This window comes from Solanum verrucosum, unplaced genomic scaffold, assembly GCF_900185275.1.
Source record: "Solanum verrucosum unplaced genomic scaffold, falcon-dt-bn FXZP01000238.1, whole genome shotgun sequence".
Classification (NCBI taxonomy): Eukaryota; Viridiplantae; Streptophyta; class Magnoliopsida; order Solanales; family Solanaceae; genus Solanum; species Solanum verrucosum.
In genome coordinates this window covers 3992420-4018660 of record NW_026020630.1, presented here as the reverse complement: position 1 = coordinate 4018660, position 26241 = coordinate 3992420, and the positions used below count along the sequence as shown (strand labels likewise).

At 34.9% G+C, this 26241-nt stretch overlaps 5 protein-coding genes, 1 non-coding gene and 1 pseudogene across 6 annotated transcripts; 3 read left to right on the top strand and 4 right to left on the bottom strand.

Annotated features, from left to right (window-relative positions):
- The first annotated feature begins 3165 nt into the window (after positions 1 to 3165).
- Positions 3166 to 4481, top strand: LOC125811791 (trihelix transcription factor ASIL1-like; annotated as a pseudogene).
- A 2025-nt stretch (positions 4482 to 6506) lies between these two features.
- Positions 6507 to 6992, top strand: LOC125811924 (probable E3 ubiquitin-protein ligase ZFP1). Its single transcript, XM_049491467.1, has one exon. It carries the CDS (start codon positions 6507 to 6509, stop codon positions 6990 to 6992), a length of 486 nt encoding a protein of 161 aa, XP_049347424.1.
- Positions 6993 to 7317: 325 nt separating this feature from the next.
- TRNAT-AGU (transfer RNA threonine (anticodon AGU)) lies at positions 7318 to 7391 on the bottom strand. Its single transcript has one exon. It is a non-coding gene; the product is annotated as a tRNA-Thr (tRNA).
- Positions 7392 to 8014: 623 nt separating this feature from the next.
- LOC125811788 (protein CONSERVED ONLY IN THE GREEN LINEAGE 160, chloroplastic-like) lies at positions 8015 to 12943 on the bottom strand. The gene is made up of 9 exons (XM_049491331.1): positions 12576 to 12943; positions 11391 to 11440; positions 11231 to 11306; positions 11048 to 11143; positions 10831 to 10911; positions 10634 to 10725; positions 9999 to 10094; positions 9218 to 9286; positions 8015 to 8282 (listed from the first exon to the last, which is right to left on the bottom strand). Exons 1-9 carry the CDS (start codon positions 12894 to 12896, stop codon positions 8144 to 8146), a joined length of 1020 nt encoding a protein of 339 aa, XP_049347288.1. The 5' UTR covers positions 12897 to 12943; the 3' UTR covers positions 8015 to 8143.
- Positions 12944 to 13855: 912 nt separating this feature from the next.
- LOC125811651 (14-3-3 protein 8) lies at positions 13856 to 16792 on the top strand. Its single transcript, XM_049491176.1, has 7 exons — positions 13856 to 14013; positions 14857 to 15163; positions 15278 to 15365; positions 15715 to 15824; positions 15903 to 16051; positions 16433 to 16488; positions 16581 to 16792. The coding sequence occupies exons 1-7, from the start codon at positions 13941 to 13943 to the stop codon at positions 16581 to 16583; spliced, it is 786 nt and encodes a 261-aa protein (XP_049347133.1). The 5' UTR covers positions 13856 to 13940; the 3' UTR covers positions 16584 to 16792.
- Positions 16793 to 16890: 98 nt separating this feature from the next.
- Positions 16891 to 18953, bottom strand: LOC125811652 (uncharacterized). Its single transcript, XM_049491177.1, has 3 exons — positions 18678 to 18953; positions 17533 to 17574; positions 16891 to 17458 (listed from the first exon to the last, which is right to left on the bottom strand). The coding sequence occupies exons 1-3, from the start codon at positions 18798 to 18800 to the stop codon at positions 17159 to 17161; spliced, it is 465 nt and encodes a 154-aa protein (XP_049347134.1). The 5' UTR covers positions 18801 to 18953; the 3' UTR covers positions 16891 to 17158.
- A 364-nt stretch (positions 18954 to 19317) lies between these two features.
- Positions 19318 to 25053, bottom strand: LOC125811506 (ketol-acid reductoisomerase, chloroplastic-like). Its single transcript, XM_049491009.1, has 10 exons — positions 24612 to 25053; positions 23623 to 23715; positions 22828 to 22893; positions 22573 to 22713; positions 21714 to 21941; positions 21500 to 21617; positions 21286 to 21425; positions 21012 to 21179; positions 20347 to 20502; positions 19318 to 19854 (listed from the first exon to the last, which is right to left on the bottom strand). The coding sequence occupies exons 1-10, from the start codon at positions 24903 to 24905 to the stop codon at positions 19486 to 19488; spliced, it is 1773 nt and encodes a 590-aa protein (XP_049346966.1). The 5' UTR covers positions 24906 to 25053; the 3' UTR covers positions 19318 to 19485.
- Between the last annotated feature and the right edge of the window lie 1188 nt (positions 25054 to 26241).

Here is a 26241-nt window from a genome sequence, read left to right as displayed (position 1 = left end):
TAATATAGTTAGTTATGAACTACTTATGATTATACCTAATATTTTTCAAAACTATATATTCAACACCCTTAATTTAGAAATTATAAGTGTTTAATTACATGAATGTTTAGTGTAATTTATTCACACAAAAGAAGAAGTAAAGTAGCATGCATAGTGGTGCTTTATTAAAACAATTATGAGTGCTTGGAATTCATATTCCAACACTACAAAAAGTAAAGCTCTGGAGCCTCTACTAAAAGAAGATAATACACCATTATCGACATGGTGTAGCAGATGAAGTTGTTTTTTCTTTAAATAACATTTTAATTTTCAAATTTTGGATTCAAAATAGTCCTCAATAAGGATCACTTCTCCCGAATGGACTTTGCATGACACATTAATCAAATTTTAATACAGATATCAAACAACTTATAAAAAAAAAAAAAACTAAAAATATATACCCAAAAAAAGTGTCACTTCCTTTAATGGATAAGTTGATAAGGCAAAACAAGATTGTGAGATGTTACCAACTATTCAATCTACTTCTTTTTTCTTCATTCTTTTAAAAGCAATAAGAAAAGCTTTTAGATTAATTACCTTTATCCTAAATGTTTTTTAAAATGAATTGTCTGTTAATAGAACAGAGAAAAAAAATCATTAGATGAAATTAGATAATAAAAAGGTGTTTGGCTAAGACAATTAAATCAATTTATAAGTACTTTTCAAATATCTAAAGACTATTTTAAATTGAATGCCTTTTTTTTCTCGATTTTTTTTAAAGACTATCTTAATTTTGACATGTTTTCTTCTGACACCTCCTAAACTATTAAATAACCAACTTCAAAAAGTAATTAAGACTACTGATAATTAAAGAGTATCTAAAAAAACACGTCAAACTTAAGAAGAATTTTCAAATAATCTACCTACTTTTTAACTTATTTACGTGTTTGAAATACTTTAAACATTAAAAGTGTTTATAAATTAGAAAATTTAATGTATAAATTAATTCAATTTACAAGTTTGTTCTACTTGTAATCTTTCTTCTTTTACCTCTAAATTTAAGAGTTAACAATAAAACACTTCCTCTTTCTTTTTCTTCCTGATAATATAAAAGAACAATACTCCTATATTTATTTAGTGAATCGTAAGGATATAACATGGTTCTTAAAATATATTTAAAAATATAAATTAGAAGCTATTTTTTATTTTATTTTTCAAACTATTCTCCTAAAAAATATAAAATAAGCAATTATGTTAAGCTTTATAAAGCTCACTTATTTTAAATTATGAGGGTGTAATAAAGGTTTCTTTTTCGGTTTTTATTTCGTATTCAAAGTCCACATTAGAGCTTCAATTAAATTCAAATTATGTACTATATGACATATTCAAAAATGACGCTCCTAATAAAATTTCCTTCATACCTATAGCTCGAACCCCGAAATCGATTAAGTAGTAATAAAGTTCACGCAACCTACCATGTCGAGTTGGGACATTTCAAATCTTATCCTAAAGTATTTCTTCGTGGATTAGATTTATTAGTATAGTTTTTGGGTCCCTTTATAAGAATTATCCTTCTTTTTGGAAAATAACGTTTTTTTTTTTGTGATTGGATAATGTCTATTAAATTAAATTAAATTAATTGCTAAAAGACACTTCACATGAGTTGTGTCCAAGTTGGATGTGCCATTCTAGTACTACCACCTGTCTCTACTCTCTACTCACACATCCTTCTAGAATTTATTATAGAGCAAATGAGCCACCCTTATTTGACTTGTATGTACTTGGACTCGTGCTAGATTGAGCTACTTATAAAACGCTTTGAAATTTATATGTGGAGTTTAGTTTTATGAGACTTTTATGATATAGAGTTTGATTGCATACTCTAAACATGTCTATTACTTGATGTTCGAGGTTTACTAAAAAGCTTTAGGAAAAATTACGTGTCGGATTTCTTAATTCGCATTGTTGATTCTCAAAAAATGATTAATAGAAGTTCAAAATATAAAAATTGAGGATAATTAAAATAAAGAACTATGATATTGCATAATTACTACTTAAGAATATTATGAGGATCATAGACGGACTCACCTTTATCAGCTGGGAAACAAGGTAGAGAAATCATCCGAAATCAAGGTTTAAATCCAGCTAGATCACAATTTCATTGTTTTTATTTAAATTTAGGTATCATATTTGGTGCACCTAAAGTCTTAGAGTGTACCCGAAATCTTAAAATCTTGGCTAAAGATCACTTGGGCATATAGTTAGGCAGTAACAACAACAACAACAACAAAACCTTCCTACTGCGAGTAACTATAAATTCTTGCCCTTTTCTCTGTCTCCCTCTACCATCCCCTCTCTCTTTGTATTCGTATTTCATGGTATATAGCAGAGGTGTATAATTCATCCAATTATATTAACTGTATTATGCAATACAAGGAACAAATACATCAAAAATTAATAAGAAGAAGAAACTTATATCATTCTAATGGTTGTATCGACATACTATCTTGTATCAATATATATGCATTATATTTTTGTATCGCGAATGAATACAAGCGATACAAGAGTGAATAAATACAAAAGATACAAAGTATAAGGATGTATGTATTTAATACAACTTGTATAATAATGTAGTTTTGTACCACAAATCAATACAAGCAAAATTAAACAAGAACGAATATTTACAAATGATAAACTTGTATCAGCCTGTATGTATCAAATACAATTTGTATTTTGTATTTATGTTTCACGAAGGAGTACACGTGATACAACTATATCAACATGTATGTATCAAATACAACTTGTATTGCTGTATATTGAATGAATATAAGAACAAATAAATACAAGTGATACAACATGTATGTAGCAAATACAATATGTGTAAAACAAATATTCATTAATGCAACCTGTATTCGTAGAATACAATTCATACCTAGCATCTCTCTTCTAAATCTTGCTCGCCTCTGTCTTCTCGCTATGAATAGCAAATACTCAAACTATAGTTATTGGGTTCTAACTAGCCCAAAACATTAGTCATTTCTGAAAATTTACTCAAAAATTTTTGCCCAAATGTTGCTTGAAAGGCTCAAAAACATATTTGATTCTCAAACCGGAGATTGGGCTTTACCGGCCCAATATTCAAACATTCCCCACCCCCCTACGCACCTACCCCCACCCCACCAAACCGAAACTTCGTCGGCACATTTTTGTCGATGTACCGTCGACCTAATCACACTGATTACTTCTCACCCTCTTCCCTCTTTTCTTCATCTAACCCTAATTCCTCCACCGCCGTTCAACAATCCAATTCTGCCGTCGCCGCCGCCTCGCCGTCTTCTCCGATGTCCGACGACGATCTCGTCGCCAGTCCTTCCTCGAATAACAATTCTCCGTCGCCGTCTCAATCACCTCCACCGTCTTCTGTAAAGAATGAACTAGCAACTCTTCATCCACCGCCGATGATCCCGCCGGCGTCGACTCGTCCGGCTGCATTTCCGGCTCGCGAGGACTGTTGGTCGGAAGCGGCAACTCATACTCTGATCGAAGCGTGGGGTTCTCACTACGTGGAGCTGAAGCGCGGTAATCTCCGGCAGAAGCACTGGCAGGAGGTGGCTAACGCCGTTAACGCACTTCACGGCCACTCGAAGAAACAATTTCGCACCGATATACAGTGCAAAAACCGCATTGATACATTGAAGAAGAAGTATAAGATCGAGAAAGCTAGGGTTTCTCAATCCCAAAGTCGGTATGTCCCGCAGTGGCCATTTTTTCAACAGCCTGGATGTCCTGATCGGCGATAATTTCAAACCGTCGCCGTCTCCGGTGACGGTCGCTCCTCGACGGAAGACACCTCCGTTGCTTCCTCCTCCACCTTCCGCCGTTCCGGTTGGTCCACGGTCAAAGAGGCCGGCGGCAGTCATGGAGGACGCTGTTTCCCGGAGAAATTTCTCTGCTATGGCTGCAGCTGCAGCTGCTGCTGCCTCCGAGGATTCAGACGAAGAGGAGGAGTCAGAAACTTCAAGCCCGGCGACATTTACTGCCGGTGCTCTAAGTAGGAGGAAGGAGAGTGGGGCATTGGCAGAGGGTTGTAGCAGGTTAGCTGAAGCAATAGGAAAGTTTGCCGAGATATACGAACGAGTTGAAGATGCTAAGCAGAGGCAAATGGTGGAATTGGAGAAGCAAAGAATGCAGTTTGCAAAGGATTTGGAGATTCAAAGAATGAAACTCATTATGGAGTCACAAGTTCAGCTTGAAAAGCTTAAACGCGCTAAGAACAGTTCACAAGCTGGTGAGTGACTATGTATTCCTAATGGACAATTTGCTGTTTCTTTCGTTATGTTTGATTTTAGATAGCAATCCAATTGACGGTCGTGTATGTATGTATGTATGTATCTTAAAAGAACCATTCAATTTGAATCTTAGATACAAAGATATATGAAGATGTTTCTTATTCAAGTTGTTAGTTGACATTTAATGTTTGAGAAGTTCCCGATTGATCGTAATGATGGTATATCATTGAGTTTGTTTCTTAATTGCTCTTTTGCTTCAATCTGGGGTTCTTCCTAAGGAAAGACAGATTGAGATTCGTGTTGTTAGTTGCTTTATCTTCACTTCTCCTTTATAGTTGCCTTTTTAACATGCTCTAGTATAATTCAAGATATCTAATAAGTAGGAACTAGTGATGTAATGGCCGTTTTCTTTGATCTGTACTTGTGCAAAGAAACACTTGATGAAGTTGACAATCATAAGGAACATATCTATGATCAAGAATGGAAAATGGATGCTTCTCACTGGATGTGAATTGGGGGTGCATTTTATTTCTGCTGAGTTCTTTATGGAATCTCTTCTCACTGATAGAGTTAATGTAAAAAAAAAAATAACCCTCTTTGTTTTTGTTGGTCTAGTCTAGCGGTCTAGGAGTTAACGCATACATTTTCTGATATGAGTTAGTTATCAAGAAGGTTAACTGATTTGAAGATATATATAAGGTAACATATGTTACAAGAACATATATTATTAACTGATGGCAAAGTTTCCTTATACAAGAAGTATTCCAGAAAGTAGAGAGTTTATGAAAACAAATGTGGTTCTCCACAAAGTACACCCGATCTTCTATGCAGACTGCAATATACTAGAAATAGAGGCTATTCCTCTTCAAAATCAGACTTTACACCATCAAAAGCTATCTAACTCCTCTCCATCCATCAAATCCACGCAAGTACTAGTGTGGCAAAAGCCCATGCTCTATGCCTTTAATCGTGCTTACATAGGCTCGGTTGTGCAACACCGTCTTTATGTTTGACTTCGACTTGCCTATATCAAAGCTGCTGAACAAAATCTTTCTTGGCTAGCTAGGTGTTACTGTTACATGTGTCTGGAATCAACTTCTGAGTGCTTATACGAGTTCAGGCAGTAGGTCTTATTCTGCATCGGTTAGTTATGTAAGTAAACTGTTTTAGATGACAACCTTTTGGACCAAGTATGTAAATTTCTTATCTTATTAGCCAACAATGAAATAAAATGATCCGTAGGAATTTTTTTGAGGAACATTGTTGTTGAAACAATTTATGTTCATATCTCTTGAACAGATTGAATTTAAAATGAAAATATTCACTTACTGGTGTATTCCGGAACATAATTGTTATGGTCTTGAGACAATCTATTTACATTCCTGATGAATTGTTGATTTAGTGACTGCAAGAAAATCTTATGATGCCACTGGAGAATAACACTTAGTTTAAGCTTCACAGGATGGCTAATAAGAGCAGTAAAGATGCAATGCTTGTGTTTATGTGTAGAATTTTTTGTTGCATTAAACAAATACACTTAGGGCCTGTTTGGCCATGCGATATGGAATAATGATATGATATCATTATATGGTATCATGATATGGAATCATGACATGAAATTGAAGTTTTGTTTGGACATGCGATATGTAATTTTTGTGTGTATATTTTGTCATAAACATAAGAATCATGATATGGTTTCATGATATGGAATCATGAGATGAAATTGAAGTTTTGTTTGGATATGCGATATGGAATTTTTGTGTTGTATATTTTCTCATAAACATAAGAATCTCATAAGTTGTAAAACTATTAAAATAGCCCAAATTGTTTATTCAATCTTATCAAATAAACAAAAAAATATAAAATCGCATAATAAATTATTACAAAGTTATTTGTTCTCCACTTAAGTAATTGTTTCATCTAACTTTAATTTAATAAAAAAAAATTGAACATAAATTGTAGTGTACTAGTCTTAAATATAATTCTCTCACATAGTACGAACAATTTCCTCACGTTGAACTTGCATTTTTCGATCATGTGATCGAGAAGACGAACCAACATTGTTACTTTGAGCCATTTGTTGGTCAATATAATCCGCAACTATATTGATCAACCTAACTTTCATATCAATTTATTAGAGTAAATGAAGAGAAGACCTTTCACTCCATGTTCAAATAGATATAACTATAGTTGTAATAAATACAAAACGATTGTATGGAGTATGAGTTACAAATAGGAATGGAGTATGAGTTACAAATAGGAATGGAGTATGATATACATCTGCTTGATCAAAGCAATCAGCAAACAAGTGGAAGAAGGACTAGGACAGCTCGAATGCAAGTGAATACTAACTACATTCGTTACAATATTCAAGTGCCACAATCCATTCTTGATGATACCTATACTGATGAAATTGAAGACGAAGAAGAAGAGGTAGTGGAGGAAGAAGATATTAATGAGTTTGTGGATCAAGATATGTCTGAGTATTTCGAAAGAAGTACATGTTATGTTCCTTGTGTTATGGACATAGACGCCAACGAAGATGGTGATGATGTTGAGGAACAAGAAGCATGTGCTATCTGCTTGCTTGAATATAAAGATGAAGATAATATTGGCACACTTCAATGTGGCCATGAATTTCATGCTGAATGCATAAACAAATGGTTGCAGAGGAAAAAATCATGTCCTTTTTGTAGAGCTTCAGTTTTGCCCACAAACACATGACTGTCTATATTATTCTGTAATGATTCATATTGCAATCACAATTCACTTTTTTAGTCTTTTACCTGATTCTTTATTCTAGTTTTTGGCCTGCTTAAATTGCTTTCCAGTCATAGATGCATAATTATGAGTAACAAGTAATCCGTTAAACACGACAAAGTGTTATAACTGTTTAAAGATCATATGTAGCGTAAAATCTATATCATCGTCGTTCTAACGGACATAGAAAGGAAGATAATATATCTAAGTTCTAATATGGAAAGCCAAAACTATTACCAATACGAGAAGCAAAATTGCAATAAAAAAATGGAGCCTCTGCTAGATTGTTTGCTCTCGTTGAGAGTCGAACTCAAGACCTCCCGCTTACTAAACGGGTGCTCTAACCAACTGAGCTACGAGAGCTTGACGTTTGAAGTATGCAGATACATATATTGACTGTTGTGACAAGTTTCTCATTGTCCAACTTTAGTTGTAGGTGGAAGAATAATGGAAAACTATAATTTACATAAAACATTTTCTCTCACCGGTGTCTGGTATGGGCATTAGAGCCTAGAAGAAATCTTGAACTCGAGATCTCTGAAGGAGTACTACTCCACTAATAATTTTTTTTTAAAATTGGGATGTTTTGTCAGGTAAACAATAGTATGTAGACACCATTGACTGGAAAGAAACTACTCGCTCCACATCCGACCCTGACCCGAGACCGGACTCTCAATTATAGTATTTCAAGTCCGATATCATAGTATTTTCCCACATTATTGTTAAATGCTCTTGAGACAATATTTTCTTCTTACTTACCAAACACAAGAAAATACGCAAGAAAACCACTTTTTTTTTTATGACCATGGAGTCCAAGCCATCTTTTGCGCACCTCGACTAATCTCATGGGATACCTGCCACCTTGATGAGTTACCAGGTGAGAGTAAACTCAAAATAGGGACAAACAGTATTTTCTTGTGCTCCTTGATGAGTTGAGTGTCTAAAAGGATATGAATTCAACATGAAAATTCATTGTTGCTTTAAGCCTTTAACTATACACCTTGTTTTAAAACAAGAAAATGTTGTAGTAAATATGTATACCTTTTAGTAAATAAATATTGAGACAAAAAAGATTATCAATCCTACATGGGACTTTGTAACTATACCTATTATAATTATGTTTCTGTCTTCTTCCCTACAATTGCCACTGCCTCCTCAATTGCTTGTGCAAAAGTTGCAATCTTGTAAGTGAAGAACCCCACTAGCATGGGTATCAACTCGAGGTGCATGAGTCCATACTCCGCCGAAAGGATACTGAAAAGATACCAAATTTATACAAGTTGCAATTTGTAAGCAAACCACAACTAAAGCAACTTTATCCAATATAAGAGCATCATCCATAGAAGTCGAAGAACAGAGTTAACAAATGATTCTTAGGTCCATTTAGTCACTAGCAAATTCAAGCTACTATAGAATGGTTGATAATACCCTTTCTTGTGGTGTTTTAACTTTTTACAGACAAGTCTCAAGTTGAATGAAAGTGATTACTTGGAACTGAGTGAAAAATTCACTTTGATTATTAGTTCCGGTAAGGAGGTGGGAGAGGTTGGTCATAGTGGGCTTGAGAAGGATAGAGGTAGGCCAAAGAAGCATTAGGGTGAGGTAATTAAGCATGACATGGCCGAACGTCAGCTCACCGAGGACATGATCCTTATTAGGAGGGTGGAGGTTGAGTATTAGTATTATTCTTGTATTATCTTATTCTTGGATTTCGTTTATTACCTGTTGTTTCTTTAGTATCAGTTATCTTATTATATTACTGTTATTTCTACTTGCTGCTACTCCCCCTTTCATTGTCTTTTTGAGCTGAGGGTTTATTGGAAACAATCTCTCTACCTTCTCAGGGTAAGACCCACTTGTGGGATTTCACTGAATTTGTTATTGTTGAGTATCCTTGGGAGATCTTAAACTAGGAACAAACATTCTAATAATTTTAGTGTCAACAATGCTCCTCAGCTTACTAAGTTTCTATTTTGTTCTTCGTCTTAAGTGGTTAACTTCTAACTTTGGTAAACAAAAAGGTGTAACTAAATCTTGAAAGTAAAAGGTGAATAGGAGAAACTGAAGCTCCTTCTAACCAGCTACAATTTCTTTATCCAAGCAAGAACATTATAAGAGAAGTTCCCTTGCGACAATTATTCTATCCGCACATGTTTTAACGAAATAAAGTGATAGTGGAAGATCCTTACCCATTCCACCGGTTATAGATCATGACCAAAACAACAGGAACCAGTAGCCTTGGCTGCCCAACCGCTCCCCTGCAAGTAAAGCTTTCTCGTAAGTTAATTAATCAGAGATCAAACTAGTTCCTTATGGCATATGACTACTGTTCCTGTGTCAGTTAGGGATTCAAGAATGATGCATGTCGTAGATTTCTATTTACCTACCCGTTGCTTAATAGCTTAAAATCCTGGAATCAAGAAATTGTCCAAATTGAAACAACTACAGTATAGCGGATCATGTACACTTCTAATTTAAACCCTTGCATTGATACGACTGTCAAGGGTTTAGGTCTAAGAAACCAAGATTAACAATGATGAACTGCTATCCTCATTTCCTCAAGTCACAAAATAGTTCGGTTGGCTATATGAATCGTAAACACCCATTTTATTTCATTTGAACATGTTTCATGCCAAATTACCTCTGATATAACATTACTCATTACTGGTCTTGTAATCATTTTATAAATCTTCCTATAGCATAGCACTCTTGTTGCACTCATGTTACAATTTCATTTATAATCTTAATTACCTAAAAAAAAACCCTGTCTAATGCCACTTCAACTTCACTCGTCTATGTGGGACAAAAGTGCAGTGTACACAGTTTGTCTTACTTCTACTTGTATTAACTCAAAAAACCCTCATCTCTAGCGTACTTCTCTATAGTGGACAGTACAAGGTCATCAAAATATTGGAGATAAACATGCACAGAAAGAGCCATCAGCTAAAGATTGCATCACGAAAAACATACTTGATAAGCGCTTTGGGTCCATCTGTCCTTAGAGAATCCACGCTGTTCCCCAACATACGCATGTACATCAATGATCCAAGTAGCCCAGCACCATAACTGGACAAATGGAAAATGTTAACATTTTATTAACACCAAACATATGCATGTACATGATAGAACCAAGTGACCAAGCATCGTAAATGGTCATAGAAACACACAATATCTTATCAACATCAATTTTAATAGCTTCATGGAATATGCGCAGATCAGCCACCACCTTAATCCAAAAGGCTATTTAATACTTACAACAAGTTGGAAAAAAAAATTCAATAAGCAAAACAGAAATAAAACAGTCACGACTTGATAAAAGATACACAAAGTATACTAGAAGATCATTTGGTCATTTCATTGTATGAAATGGCTATTTGTTCAGTAACAGTATCACCTTTTGAAGGAAAAAAGAAGCAAGTGAAGAGTTACTTCATTCTCAAATATTATTAACATTAGAAACCACAACGGACCAATATGCTAATCAAAGGAAAGCTAGTTTAATGGATAAGGGGTTACGTTAAACTACAACATCACTTGATCAGACAATACGTTCATCAAGAAGAGATTGAAAATAACTAGAATTTCTAGAAAGATAACTAGTTTACCTTGCTGCAATTTCAGGAGAATAGGAGACATAGGCTGAAACTATGCCAACTCCACCAATCCCAAGGGTGAGGAACTGTAATTTGTCCTTCAACTGCAGAGGAAAGAAACATAAGTATTTTAGAAGAGTGAACTTGTACAAAGTCAACAGATCTCAATCAAGAGTATGATTGATGTGGAGAAAATACTAAACATGTACCTTAAGATACTGCTCCTCTGACCGAGCAGCCAAAATATTTGGGTCCTCTTGTGAACGTCTTGTTTCTCGGAGTAACACTTCCTGAGGGATGGATAACTCAGCATTATAAGGTGAAGCAGCATACTTTTATATCTCAGGAGGGAGACATTTTGAGCAAAAAAAAAAAGAAGTATCAAATTTCAAGAAACGAAATCTTTAGGCAGTTCTAAAAACATACACTGCCTCCAGTTGCAGCCTTTGCAGCCCTATCCCACTTCTCCTGCTCGCGTCGTGTTGGTGCTGGTCTCCATTTTTGAGATGCACTTACACTAGCCTGAAAACTACTTTCAGCTTGAACAATGTCCGTAAAAAGGAAATAAATGCCAAATAGCTAAAGCTAAGTGTCTTAAAATTGGCATACATTACTTTCCTTGACTTCAGCGTCTAGCATAGGTTTTGAAGGGGTTATTAGCTTCTTGGTAAGGTCAATATCCATACTGCATCGTCCAAATGCAATCACATTAGAGGAAGAAGGAACTGATATACATCTATTCAAAAGAAAGGTAAAAGACGAGTTCCACCTGTCAAGACTCATGACTCTGTTTAAGCTAAGAAATCCAGATGACTCTTCCTGTTAAGATCAAAATGACATAGTCACTAACAAATTAAGCAACTATTTTAACAGAAATGGTACTAAACAAAATGCCAAATTTTACCCTCTATAGTAGTATAGAACTTCTTCAGACTAACGCACTACACAAACAAATCATAGTTTCGTGCAATTCAATTTTAATAAAGAAAAAGAACTAAAAGAAGGGAAAAATAATCATTCAATGACCAACATTGTTCTGTTCCATGTCGTGGAGAAAGCTAGGGACTATCAAGGAAAGATTCCTCAGAAGACATAACAACTGACTGCAGACAGCACAACAGAGAATCCTTAATGTAGTCCAAATAAAATTCACCTCAACTCCAAACTACTCATACTCAATTGTTTGAATTTTCAGTAACCAGTACATTCTATTCGGGCCTATATCATTCCAATATTAAATGATTCATCCTTCAAGACTAATCAAGGATATAATACAACTACAGGTCATCTAAATTGCACATTTACCTTGAACCAAACAAAGAATTACTCCCGACGAAAACCAGACTTAACTAAGGTGTGTTCGGTATGGAGGAAACCATTTTCTAGGAAATGTTTTCCAATTTTCTCTTGTTCGGTTAGTTAAAATTTTTGGAAAATATTTTATCTAGGAAAACCAAGTTCCTTAAAAATGAGAAGTATGACTTCACTAGTTGAAGTAGGGAAAACAAATTCAACAAGTAGCATTCCACATTGATTGTGTCCTTTCCACACTCCAATACATCTCATCTTCACCCCTACACTCCTACCCTGGTACGACCTCCCATAAATCTATCTAGCTTATATACAAAAATGATCTTAGGACAATATTTACTGTTTACGTGCTGAACACAAGAAAATAAGTATAAAAACTCACTTATTTTCCTACAAAATATTTACCATAGAAAACATTTTCCTTCCTATGGGACACACCCTAAGTGTATGCAACAACTAAGTTAAGACAGCTCAATTGCCTTAAAAAAACTTGAAAAAAACTCAATAAGCTCCTTGCTCCTAAAACCTAGCCATAACATTTCATATTGTAAGAACACAATGGTATATGACAAAATTCAAGAAACTACTTAACATTGAAACAAGAACAGCAAAAAAGACCAATATTAGTACATAAAGATTGTACCTTTGCAGGAGAGACAGGATCCTTTTCTTGAGGGTCCTGAACATACTTCTTCATACGACCCATAAATTCTTTATTCCAAATAAAATCATCAGAGGTAAGAGGATCTTTATCCTGACCCCAATACTTCCTTAGCTTAGTTGTAGTTGGTGGTCCTCCATATTCACCTGGTGCATCTCCAGTAGACCATTTCATAGGCTTTTTTTTGGGAAGAATCACTTTGGTTGGTAGATTTTGTGTTGGAGATGAATTGCTTGCAGATTCTTGAGATTTTGGTGTGGCTGTAGAAGTCACTGAGAGGTAGTAGCAATTTAGAACAGCCATTTCTTTGGGTTTTTTGAGGATGGAAAAAATATGTATGTTAAATGATCAAAATGTGTGTGTTTTTGGTTTGGAAAAAAATAAGTGGAAGGGGAAAATCTACTTACATGGACCATTTAAGAACAACAATTCACACAGTGAGTGGACACCTATCAAAATATTACAAAAAAATATCTATTTTAAAATGAAAAACTATTTTTAGTCATGTAAAAAATTATTATAGGTCTTGTCTAGCTATATGAAACATATTTCCAAAAGTCACCAGAAAAATTACTTATTGACTGAAGTGAGAAAGATTTTGTGGAAATTTATCCTTAGTCCTTTAAGTAAATAATTTCATTTCTAATTAATCTAATTTTTCAAAAAGATCATTTTTATATGACAATAGACAACATATGAATGTCATCTTATAAGTAAGGTCCGTAAGGTCCGTAGAGGGTGTTGTGTACATAACCTTATTCTTATGTTGTGAAAGTAAAGAAATTATTTTCGATTAACCAGTAAATCATACTTTCTTTGTTTAACAATACTTGTCCACTATTGACTTTGCACACTTCTTAAGAAATTATAAACATAAGGGTAATTTTACTATACTGCCCTTTGAATATAATAAATACAATGTCTTAAAAAATATAATAGGAAAATGATTATTATTAATGATAAGGATAAACTAGAAACTACTCATAAGTGTAAAATTATTCATTGATTTTATGAAGTGGACAAATATTATTGAACATCCCAAAATGGTATAATCAACAAATATTGTTGAACAGAGGGAGGGTAAAAAAACAAGTAACCAAAGCAAATGTGAATGACTATAAAAGAAATGGGATTAAATTATAGAAAATAAAAAGTTAAAGATAGGAAAAGCACATTTACTCTATCTACAAGCCCCTCTTTTGATATTTTCACTCTTGTTGTCTGACTGCTGAAAAATCGTTTTTGAGTAAAAAGAACATTTTGTAGGTGCACAACAAAAGGGTGAAAAGAAGAAGAAGAAGAAGATAAATATCTCCATTTTTTTCAACTCAGCGAGAAGATCGGAAAATGGCTTCATCCAAAGAACGTGAAAACTTGGTGTACATCGCCAGGCTTGCTGAGCAAGCTGAACGCTACGATGGTTAGGGTTTTGTTCTTCCTCATGTAAATCAAATAGATGATTTTTTAAATTTACTACTATATGAATAGATCTAAGTTTAATGTATATGTTTTTTTAGTCTACTTGCATAACTAGAGTAATTTTGGCAAAAGAATTGATAATCAATAATCAAACTTCAGTGCTTTGAAATTTTAAGTTTTAGTTAGTTGCTAAGGTGCCTTGGGTTACTTCGAGCAGAAATGAGTTTGCGTAGAATAGATCCTTGTGGTCTGGTCCTTCCTCGGACCGTGCACATAGCGGGAGCTTAGTGCACTAAACTGCTACTGTTGGAGACTTGGAGTATAGGAAGAATCATGATAGTTCTTCACCCGAAAAGTTTAATTTTTTTTCTGTGTGGAAACCTTTATCAAATTCAGAAATTCATTTTTGGTTCTCCTTTGAGGTCACTGAGGACGTGATCCTTGATAGGAATGTGTGGAGGTTGATAATTAGGGTAGAAGGTTAGAAGGAAATCGGGCGTATTGCTTTTCCATTTCCGGAGTATTAGTTTTATTCTTGTTTTATTGTGTTCTTAGATTTTTGTTACTACTTGTTGTTTCTTTAGGATCGATTCTTGTACTATCTAGTTGGTGTTTCTGCTTGTTGCTACTGCTTTCTTTGAGCCGAGGGTCTATTGGAAACAACCTCTCTACCTTCTTAAGATAGGGGTAAGGTTTATGTACATTCTACCCTCCCCATCCCCAGACTTCATTGTGGGATTACATTGGGTTTGTTGTTGTTGTTCTTTCTCTTGGGTGTTCAGAACAGAATCCTTGTTGATTAGCTTTGCTTAAGTTTTTCCCTTACTCTTTTCGTATGTTACAGAGATGGTCGATGCAATGAAGAATGTTGCAAATCTGGATGTTGAACTGACAGTGGAGGAGAGGAATTTGTTATCTGTTGGTTATAAGAATGTGGTTGGATCTAGGAGAGCATCATGGAGGATTTTGTCTTCCATCGAGCAGAAGGAAGAGGGTAGAGGAAATGAGCAGAATGTGAAGCGGATCCAGAATTACCGCCAAAAAGTAGAGTCAGAGCTCACCGACATTTGCAATAATATCATGACTGTGATTGACGAGCATCTGATTCCATCATGTACTGCTGGTGAATCAACTGTGTTTTACTACAAAATGTGAGGCTTGGTATATTGTTTGTATTGAGTCGAAAACATTGAGTTTGTTTTTCTGGAAGTTAAGAACTTCATCAGTTGTTCATTTTTGTCAGTTTGCTTTATCTTTGGGTGCAGGAAAGGGGATTATTATCGATATCTTGCAGAGTTCAAAACAGGTGATGACAAGAAAGAGGTTTCTGATCTGTCTTTAAAAGCATATCAGGTATGCAATTGCTATAAACCTGTAAGAAGATAATAATCATCTCTTTTTCTGCTAAACAAGAAGACACTGATACATATTGTCAGTCGTATATGATCCTTCTCTTTTTTTTGTTCGATTGTTTCTAAAGTGAGCGCTAGCATATGTTCTGCTAGCCTTTACATTGCTGTTGGAAGTAAAGGCTTTTGGCATTTTCAAGATTTTAACTTCATAACATTTTAAATATTATGTAGAGCCTCTTTACTTGTCCCTTTCTCCCGTTCCCCTCTCTTTCACTTGTATTTGTTTTCTTTACATGCATATCTATTTCTATCTACTTCCACTTACTGGTCATTCTAAACTTTGTGTACAGACAGCTACAACTACTGCAGAAGCTGAATTACCAATCACCCATCCCATTCGGTTGGGTTTGGCTTTAAATTTCTCTGTTTTCTACTATGAGATAATGAACTCACCTGAAAGGTTTGTGCGGTTTTGTGTTTATCGTAGTTTATCCACACACGTTCTTCATCTCAGTTGATTATAATCTGTTTTCTTCAGGGCTTGCCAATTGGCTAAGCAGGTTTTTGATGAAGCAATATCTGAGCTGGATAGCCTCAATGAGGACAACTACAAAGATGGCACCTTAATTCTGCAGCTTCTGAGGGACAATCTCACCTTGTGGACGTCTGACATTCCAGAGGATGGAGGTATGTGCCAGTCTTGATCTCAAGGTTGCTTTGGTACTTACATAATTCTCGTAGCTGGTTCATTAACTTTCTACCTGCTCTTTTCTCCTCGTAATTGGATGGAATAATTCTGACGGCTGCTCCTACTTGTATTTGGGGCCTTAATTGGCACTTCTAGTTTCACACGCACTTCATTTGAATGTGCATTTGAAGTTAGGAAGTGTTTCCTTTAGAAAGGTTTATGAACAAAATGCAGCAGATATAGTTTTGAGTTGACAAGGCTATAACAAAGATATAGTTTGAATTTTATATTGTTCTATGTCACTATTAAGAGAAAACTTCAACTTTCTGATTTACATATTATTCATGTTAAAATCTCTTCTTTTTTTTCTGTCTGAATAGAAGAGGCTCTAAAGGGAGATGCTGCAAACAAAGTGGGCGCAGGCGAGGATGCAGAGGTGGGTTCTTCATTCATCTTTGTCTCTATTTTGGTATTAATAAAGTTTCCCTACTCATTCGAAACCACGTCTTTTTGGTATGCTCTTTGCAGTGATGATCCAAACGAGTAAAATGTACCATGTGTATTTGATTAAAGGAGGCTGGTGAAACATCTGGTGGATTGTTTGTCAAGTGCTAATAGATAATTGTAAGGCACCAACAAATGAATAGATACCTTGTTTATTGGATCTGTGTCTTGCTGGAGATTATTTTCACATTAATTGATGAATGCATATCATTTGATTTGCATCCCCATTGTTATTTCCTTCGCGTATAGCTAGTTTTTCAGTCTACAAATGATTGGTTTGCTTGCTCTAGGTAGTTTTATTTGTCAGATGACTACACAGCTAAAGAAAAGAACATGAATGCAATCAAATCGTAATTTTAAACATTACTATGAAATAATCAAGGAAAAGGTTCACTCCAGGCTCGAGATCAATATTTTTTGTGCATAGATTGTACCACAATTTGGATCAATCATGACAGATTATCAATCAAACTATGCATCAAAACAAGCTAGTCAAGATCAGTTATTACTATTTTATTCTATTTGGACTTATTTCATTTTCAATACTGGTAATCCTATGCCATGAAGAAAGCCAGATACATATTTTTCATAATTTTGTTTTTTCATTCCAAGTAACAAGACTTTACTGATCGAACCTTTGGTGTCTTCGTTGGTGGTGGGATATTCGGCATTGAAGAAGCTGAAGCATTAGTCTTCGCCTGGCAGTGATCTGAGCCATTGACTCCATTAGAGAAACAAATGGTTTGCAGAGAGGTGACACAACACTCTTGCCAATTGAGATGAGTGAGGTCTTTGATTGCTTCATCGAGAGTAACAAACGCTTCTGATGAGATCTCCTCTTGCAATGTGGAGCGTTGCAGGTCCATTAACTCTATCGTGTTCACAGCGTCCGCCAGGACTTTCTGTATATTTTAGCAGATTGAAGAAATCAATATTTGATCAACAAGATTGAAAAATTGCGAAGTATGAATTTGACCTTTTGACGCTTGCTTTTCTTGAACCCGTGAATGCTGATGATCTGCAAAAAATCATTGACACATAAAGGATTATTCTCACTGCACATAACACAGATTGAATTCCTATTCTGTTACGAACTCATCTGTTGAACCTGATTTGGTAAAAAAGGAGCTACGCATATCACGAAATTGACAATTCAAACATCAAAATGATTACAAATAATAAGAATCTCTAATTTCACTCAGTTGAATCATTAATCTCCGTTTTCATACTGGAAAAACAACTGGGAGAAACACATCCGAATAAGCAATACGGATCACCAACGCGATACTGAATACTGGGGAGTAATCTCTACATATTCAAAGATTCAGAGAGAATGAGAGGTAACTCATTAAGATAAGCAATAGTGAAATCGAGCTGCTTGTTACTGTCACTGAAATTGAGGTAGATATAAGTTGCAACTTTAAATCATATAGCTACTCTGAAACAGAGATTGAATTCCAATTCTGTTCCGAACTCAGCTCTTCAACTTGATATGGTTATGTTATAAAATTCGAGCAACACATAGCAGGAAATTGACGATACAACATAAATAATAAGAATCTCTAATTTCACAGTCACATCATTAATCTCCTATTTCGTACCGGAAAAAACACCTCCGAGTAAGAAATATGGATAATCCCGAAGTAAAACTGAAATACATCAAAACTAGCAGATCTCCAGCGACTCATAGAGAAGGAGAGATACCTCACTGAGATTAGCAATGGTGAAATAGAATTGCGTGTTGCATTACATAGAAAAAGGATTATTCTCACGGCATATAAAACAGAAATTTTATTCCGATTCTGTTCCAAACACATCTCTTGAACTTGATTTGGTAAAAGTCGAGCTAAACATACAATTAAAACATCAAAATGATTACAAATAATAAGAATCTCTAATTTCAAACGGTCACACCATTGATCTCCGATTTCATACTAAAAAACACCTCCAAGTAAGAAAAAATACGGATAAACACCAAAACAGTACTGAAATACGTCAAAACAAGCAGATCTCCATGGTTATTATCAACAATTTGTCAAGCAACTGAAACCACACTAAACAAATTACAGTGGATAAATATCTACATATAGAGTTCGCAGATTCAGAGAGAAGCAGAGACACCTCATTGAGATTAGGGATAGTGAGATCGAATTGCTTGTTGCTGTCAATGAAATCGACGTACTTCTCTAAGGTCATCTTCTGTGATTTCTTTTTCATTCTGAATCTACTTTCCACCATTTGCATCTTCTCTCTCTGTTTCTCCTAGTGATCTCGACTGTGTTTTTCCGTGTTGTGAATTTTGAAATATTGAGCTCATCGGGGATATTTATAGTGACTGGGAACGTTAAACACGTTAAAAGCATTTTGGTATCCATTTTCCCGCCATTGTAGTGGAAGCAAAAATTAAAATTCAATGAAAATTACGCAAAAAAACTCAATTAAGAAATATATTATGAAAAAAAAATATTTACAATAAAATAATTCAAGTATAATGAGATAATATGAAATATCTTAGAATTAAGCTTGGGATAAACTTTATGTTATATTTTATTGATCTCCGATTCCGTTGCTGCTGCGGGCTAGTTTCAATATAGATCATTAAAAGAATCTCATAAAATTAGATTCAGAAAACATATTAATACCATGGCTAAATAGACTCCAAACTGAGTTTTTATTCAGTTAATCTGCAAAAATACATAAAATTCCGAAGTACAGAGGTCACGTAGTTTAATAACAGAAAACGGTGAATTTTTTTTTCTTCATATTTTATTAAGTAGATCTCCTTACACTCCAAAAAGCACAGCATACAGAAACGATCTCTACTTTTGAAAATGCTCGATCAGACTAAACATGGTCCTGCCTAATGCCTTACTCCTTCCAATTCCATAAAACCATCACCATTCTCAATAGAAGTGACCGGCAAAGAACCTTAGTTGATAGTTTGTCTGAGCTCGGGACGGACAAAGTCAGCATCTGCAGGAACTGAAATGTCGACTGTAGGTCTCAATTGGGCACAAACTTCAATAGCTTCATGGACAGGATCACATACGAAATTGGTCATAAGATCCATATTGATTGGCAGGTTATTGTCGACAGCCACCAGTGCTTGCTGGGTGAGATTGTAATCAAATCGAGGAGCCCACTTCCTAGATCCCAAACGCGCTGTTGTAGAGCAATTGTCAACCATGAATGACACTCCACGTGCATGCATGAAAGGATTCAGGGAATCAACAGACTCGATGACACTTTCATTTATGATCTCTGAGTAAGAGTGGCCTTTCTTCCTCAGAACCTCAATCTGTTAACATTTACCAAAGAACAAAGTTGTTATAAACAAGCAAGATCTAGATGCTCTCACACTAAGCTAACACCATTGGTGTTGAACATCCATATACCATCAAAAAGGAAATCAGCAGGACAAGGGGATTCGGCTAAAAATTACATTGTATATCTGTGGTTAAAATTATTCTTTTACGTATATACAGTAGATGTTGAATCTTCTTGGCTTCTTTGCGTGCTTACTTCTTTAGACAAAAAACAATAATAAAAATAAACAAAAGAGAGCTGGGGGTAGGGGGGGGGGGGGGGGGAGGGGTTGTTCATCAAGTCGACCTAAACCTTGTCAAGTAGTTGGGAGATAGGTAAAAAGCGCTTGCAGCTAGAAAGAGAAAGAGAAGGATATTGAAGAGATTTAAGTTGGCAGCAGCTCAAGACACACAGTGCCAGGCTCCCCTTTTACGATTCAAACATTATAATAAAACCAACCAAACGGATTGAATAAAAAGAAGACCTGAGCCATCATCAATGCGACATAGACACCAGCAGTGAAAGGATAGAGAGGACCCAGATCACCAGATGGTCGTGTTGCACGAACACGCTCACCAACTTTCCACATCCTTGTCTGGTCTATTTTACCCATTGGGAAAGCTGGTAACCCCTCTTTCTCCTGTATGTACAAAAAAAGAAGGTTAATATCTTTCATCTGATCATCAGTATTTCACTTTTCCATAATGCTGAAGAAGCCCTTGTAATATTAGGTTCCATGAGAAGGATACACAATTTCTTCAAGTGATCAAAATAAATATAGGGGAAAAGCACCACAAGCTAGGTAGTACAGGCGGTATAATCTTTTTATAAAAAAAATAAAATAAAAACTGGCTTAGGACCCATTTTATAAATGGTAAAAAATCCACATATACAAAAAGCGATGGGCCAGGTTCAAAAGTGACCAGTCCAGAAAATGACATCAAAGTAAAAAAAAAAAAAGAAATAACACAGAAAAGGAAATTAAGGATTTCATTTTGGGGAAGAAGCCAAAAATTATACAGGCGGTATAATCTAGTTTCCATCATGGAAGTCAAAAATTAATGTGCCTCCAATGAAGGGGGTGGATAGAGAAAGAGAGGAAAAGAGAAACCAATTGCTAGGAAACTTAATAATAAAGAATCAACTTACAGAAAAGCGGCGACCTGCCAATACAACACTCCTGATCTCACTACCTGCTGCAACATCCTCATAGCACTCATACAAGATCTCCATGCAAGGGTAATATGAAGCACTATATGCAGTCGCAAACACCTTCTTGCCTTCCGCATCCAATGAATTGTATAGAGCTAACATACCCTAATAAACACGTAGAATACTTTCAAGAACAATTTGAGAAGTTATAAACGTATCTTGCTAAACATAATAATACACCAAATCAAAAGATTGAGAATTTAATTCTGACCTTTGTTGATATGGTCCTCGAAATGTTTCCGGTTATGCACTCAACAGTATTCTTGTATGCGAGCTCTTCACTCATTCCATTTTCTGTGTACCTTCTGAACAACGACTCAACAATGCCATGGACAGCACCAAGTAATATGCCTAACAAGAAGACCAATGGACCTCAACCATACTGATTTAACAAGTGAAAAAACAGACTTTGGAAACACGCTAACCTCGCTCGCCAAATATATCGCTTCTGTATTCCTGTTCCAGGGTAGTTGCAAATGTAAAGGGGGAACCAAGGGCAACTGACCACCCAAGAGCAACATCAGTGGCTCTTCCATCTATATCCTGTATATAGCGAATGGCGTCACATCTCATAGAACATAAAAGCCAAGAGTTTGAGAGAAAATAGATGAGGGTGAATTATAAAAGACCGCAGGAGACCTGGTGAACTGCAAAACTTGCATTAATTCCAGCACCATTGATTTCTTTTCCTTGCACATATAATCTCCGGACAGATGGGCCCATTCCCTTGGGACATACAGCAATCACACTGATGTTCTTGGGAAAGTCAAGGTCTAATGACTGCAAATGGCCGAGAAGGAATCCATGCGAAAGACCAAGTATGCTATTTGGTTTCATGTGAGAAAACACTTCTTCATAGTTGTCAGCCTGCACATACATCAGGAAATTCAGAACAAAGGAGTGGTGCAGCAACTGGCACTACCTGCACACCTGGTGAAGGAATACACTGTCTGACAAGATATCAATATTACCATTTTCTTGCGGTATAATGTATCCAAAAAAAAGGTTCTGTTTACCCTTTTGGAGTCATGGAGTGTGTGGCTTGGTTTGATATTTCCATCCTTGGGTTAAATTTTGAAAATTCAGGTCATACATGTTGCCAAGATAAATACTCCACTGAATAATGTGGAACACGTGATTCTGGTAAAAATCTATGTTTCCGCTAACCAAAATAAAATAAAATGAGTTCGATTTAGAGTGTTCAAAATCTCACCAGAGAAACCCTAAAGTTTAGTGGAAATATACCGAATGTGCTGTCCATAGTCCCAAATTAAACAACAAAATCACATCTAATCACCAGTGGTGGGAGCAGAAAGCACAAAGCTATAACTTATGAGATAGCAAAACTAAGAATTTGTTCTTTGGAAGAGTAGAAGCAAGAAACAAGATATCTAGCATTCCAAGCAAGACATTGAACTATAAGGTCAAGGGCAGCCTTCACTAAAATGTATTACCAAGTTGTCATGAAAAGAACATGAGGCTAACACAATGTGCCTACCTGAGCTGCATCAGAAATCAAAAGCAGCACTAGATCGCTACCAGAGATAGTTTCATACAAGTCTCCCAAGGTACCATTTTCTTCAGTAAACCCAGCTGCACGAGCCTCAGCAAAGGAGCGAGAACCCTTTCTCAAACCAATCTGCATGATCAACATTCATACCTCATAAGTTACAAGACTATAAGAATTTAATCTTGTATGCAAACCAGATAAACTCCAGCTTCAATCTCTAATAAAGAAGAAATGAAATACTACCTTAACGACTATATCAGATTTTGCTTCTGCAAGAGAATCCCTCAAGTTCTGGGCTTGAGCTGGTCCCTACCAAAAAAGAAGGGTATTGCTAAGCTACTTGAATGAAAGAAGGAATGAAACTTGAACAGGAGAGAGGAAAAACATTTATCTTACTTTTACAGCAAGAATTGCATTTTTTTAACCAAAATAATTCAATGTTGTATATTACTATATGTACATGAGATCACTTCTAAAACAGTATTCAGATATATTTTGATGATACCTTCTGCATTAATGATGAAAAAATAACAACATAACCAATTATCAGCAGAAGTAGAGTATGGAAAACAACAAACTTTGAATGGAGGAAGATGTATCTTCTTGAGAAAAACTACAATAGAGAAACTTTATCAGCAAATATGCTACAATCAGTACGAAGAGAAAATACTTGGTGAGAACATATATGGTTTTAGAAAAGTCAACAAAAAGAGTAGTTTGAAGCTGCTTTTATCAGGTACATCCAAAAGGATGTAGCTTTCCAGCAAAAATAGTAAAACAGAGGACTTCTACGTTATAGAATCTAGAAAGAGATATCTTCTTCTCTTCTCCTTTCAATTTCAAAAAAAGATATATCTTCTCCAAAATTTTGGTTAACTAAACTCTTGGTTTCAGATGGCAATATTCCCTCTTCATTGAGCTCAAACAACAAACTTCCTCTTTGCGTTAACTTTATATACCAATAACTCTCAGAATGGACCATTATACAGATATCAAAATTGAATTAACTGAATAAAATCAAAACCAAAGAAACTTCACCTGAGAACCCCAGCCAATGACTCCAATCTGCTTGATTCCCTTGAATGCATCCGGCAACAACTTGAACAAATCTCTCCCTCCTTTCACAATGTACTACACCACAATCCCAACAATATACATTACACATCAAAGCCAAGAACTTTCACATATAGAAATAAACATTCTCAGCATTGATACACCAAACAAGAAAGACAATACCATTACTCTCTGTCCAAAATTGTGTTTTATGGTACTTCTACTGAGTTTTCTAAATATCTAATGGTTAAAGGTGTTTGTTTGAAGTTTTTGCTAAATTCTTTTTCGAGAAAAAAACCACAGTATCTTTTTGAAAAAGTGACTTTACACTAAAAACTCAGAAATCTTTTTAATGATTATCTCTGACTATCCAAAAAACACATTTCCTTTTTGTACAAATTTTTCCTTATTCTAAAAGGTTTTTGAGAAAAGTACAATTTGTTCAAACCTTCTTACATATTATTCCACAAAACAATAAGAAATGATCTACATTTAGAAATAGATGTCCAGCTACTCAAAATCAAATGGAAAACAAATTACACTCTTTCTTAAGTTAAATATAAAAAGAAAGAGTGAAGAATCAAAAACACACCTAAAGTATTTCGATTTTCCAAATTTCATGCCTGAACTATTAGGCATGCAAGTTTCCTACCAATTATTTATCAAAACACCCCTCAATTATCATTTATTCCTTTTTCCTATGTTGATATTTTAGCTTAGAAAATGGAACAATTAATTGATAGTTGAGGTGTGTTTAGATTTTTAGTTTGTGATAGTTCTGATAGGAAATTTGCATAACTAATAGTTATCAAGTATGAAACTAGAAAAACTGTCATACTTCACCAGTTTTCAAGTATCTAAATATTACATCTAATCTTACACCGAAAATTAGATGTCACCATATCCTAACTACATCATTCTTTCTAAAACAGAGGTAATAGGTGAAATAGACGTGGAGAAGGGAAGAGATTCACCTCGTCGTGTCCAGAAAGGGTAACTTTCTCCTTCTTAAAAACAGACGTTTCAAAATCGAGAGACATCGGTGCCTTTACAGCAGCAGGAGCAGCAACCATACGAACATTAAGTGCTCCGCCGGAGCTAGAGACATTGTAGGAGTGAGATTTAGCTCTGAGAACCTTAAGCGACGGAGATGAAGTAGAAAAGAAGCCTAAGTTACTAGATAGAGCAGGCTTTAGGGATTTGGTTGAGGAAGAAACGGCCGAGGAGGAGGAGGAAATGGAGAAAGAAGTAGCCGCCGGTGTCGCCATTGTTGCTCTGTTGAGGTGCCGCCGATGACTGTAAAAAGTGTAGAGAGAGAAAGTGGAAATGAGGGGTCACGTTTTTATGTTTCGATTAGTGTTGCTAGGGTAACGATATGTAGCATATCCGAATTGAGAAGGGGCGACATGAAACTGTGATTCTAATGCCCCTCAGGTTTTAGGGGTCGTTTACGATTTTATCTCGTGATTTAAAATTATGTGATGCAATTAGTATTTGAATATATAATATTTTTTATTTTGAGATAAATTTTAAATTCAGTGAAAAACTTATTTTGATTAAAAAAATTTTTTTATCATAATTTATATTTATTAAATATAAAAATTGACCATAAATTTATAATGGTTCATGAAAGGAATTGATCGGATGATTGCAACGAGACACACCAACACTATTCTGAGCTACAAGCCCCACCCCGTCTCCACTGAATCTATTCTCGGGACTCGGAAGTACCCTAAAAAAAAGAACTTTTCCTGTCCCTAGCTATTTCGGATTTTTAATTTGGGGTGCCAATAGTAGCATAGTATTTAAAGAAAAAAAGACTCACGATTATATATCTATATTGTTTTTTGTAAGAATATCGGAGGAGTGATGAAATATTCTTCGAATATGATTATGATGATATACTCGTTTTATACTCTTTCTATTTCATATTAACTGAATATGTAAGGGCAATGCCATGAATATTAAGAAAAACATTGAAGAACATAATTTAAACTATATTTTCCACTGTTATCCTATGTGAAATCATAAATATAATAAGTAATGTAATTTATCTCTTGGAAAATATAAAACTTCAATAAGACTATCATCAACCTGCTTCTATTTTACTCTCCATTTTCTATATTTGAAGAGTAAATTCGAGAATGGACATTCCAACCCATCTCCATATTAATCTCTATTCTCTATTTATAGAGACATGGAGAACTACTATTCACCTCTCTATTTCACATTTTTATTATTTTGTAATGAACATATTATTTTACATATAATGATATAAATTAATATCTAATATTTGTAATTCTTTTTAAATATAATATAATATTTTAAGAAATATATTATTTAATATATACTATTTTCATCTTGAATTAATAGTATTTTAAAAAAAAATTATATCACTAATATAATTTGAAAATCTATGATTTGAACAATTTTTAGCTAAACATGAAAAAATTAAGGACAAAAATGCTCATTTTTAACTCCGTAATGCATTAATAGAGCATTTATGAAAGCAACGTCATAATCTTGAAAGTTGATTATTTATGTAATTAATGGTTTCTTTTATTTGAATTGTCCATTAATTTGTATATTATAGAATACTTGCTT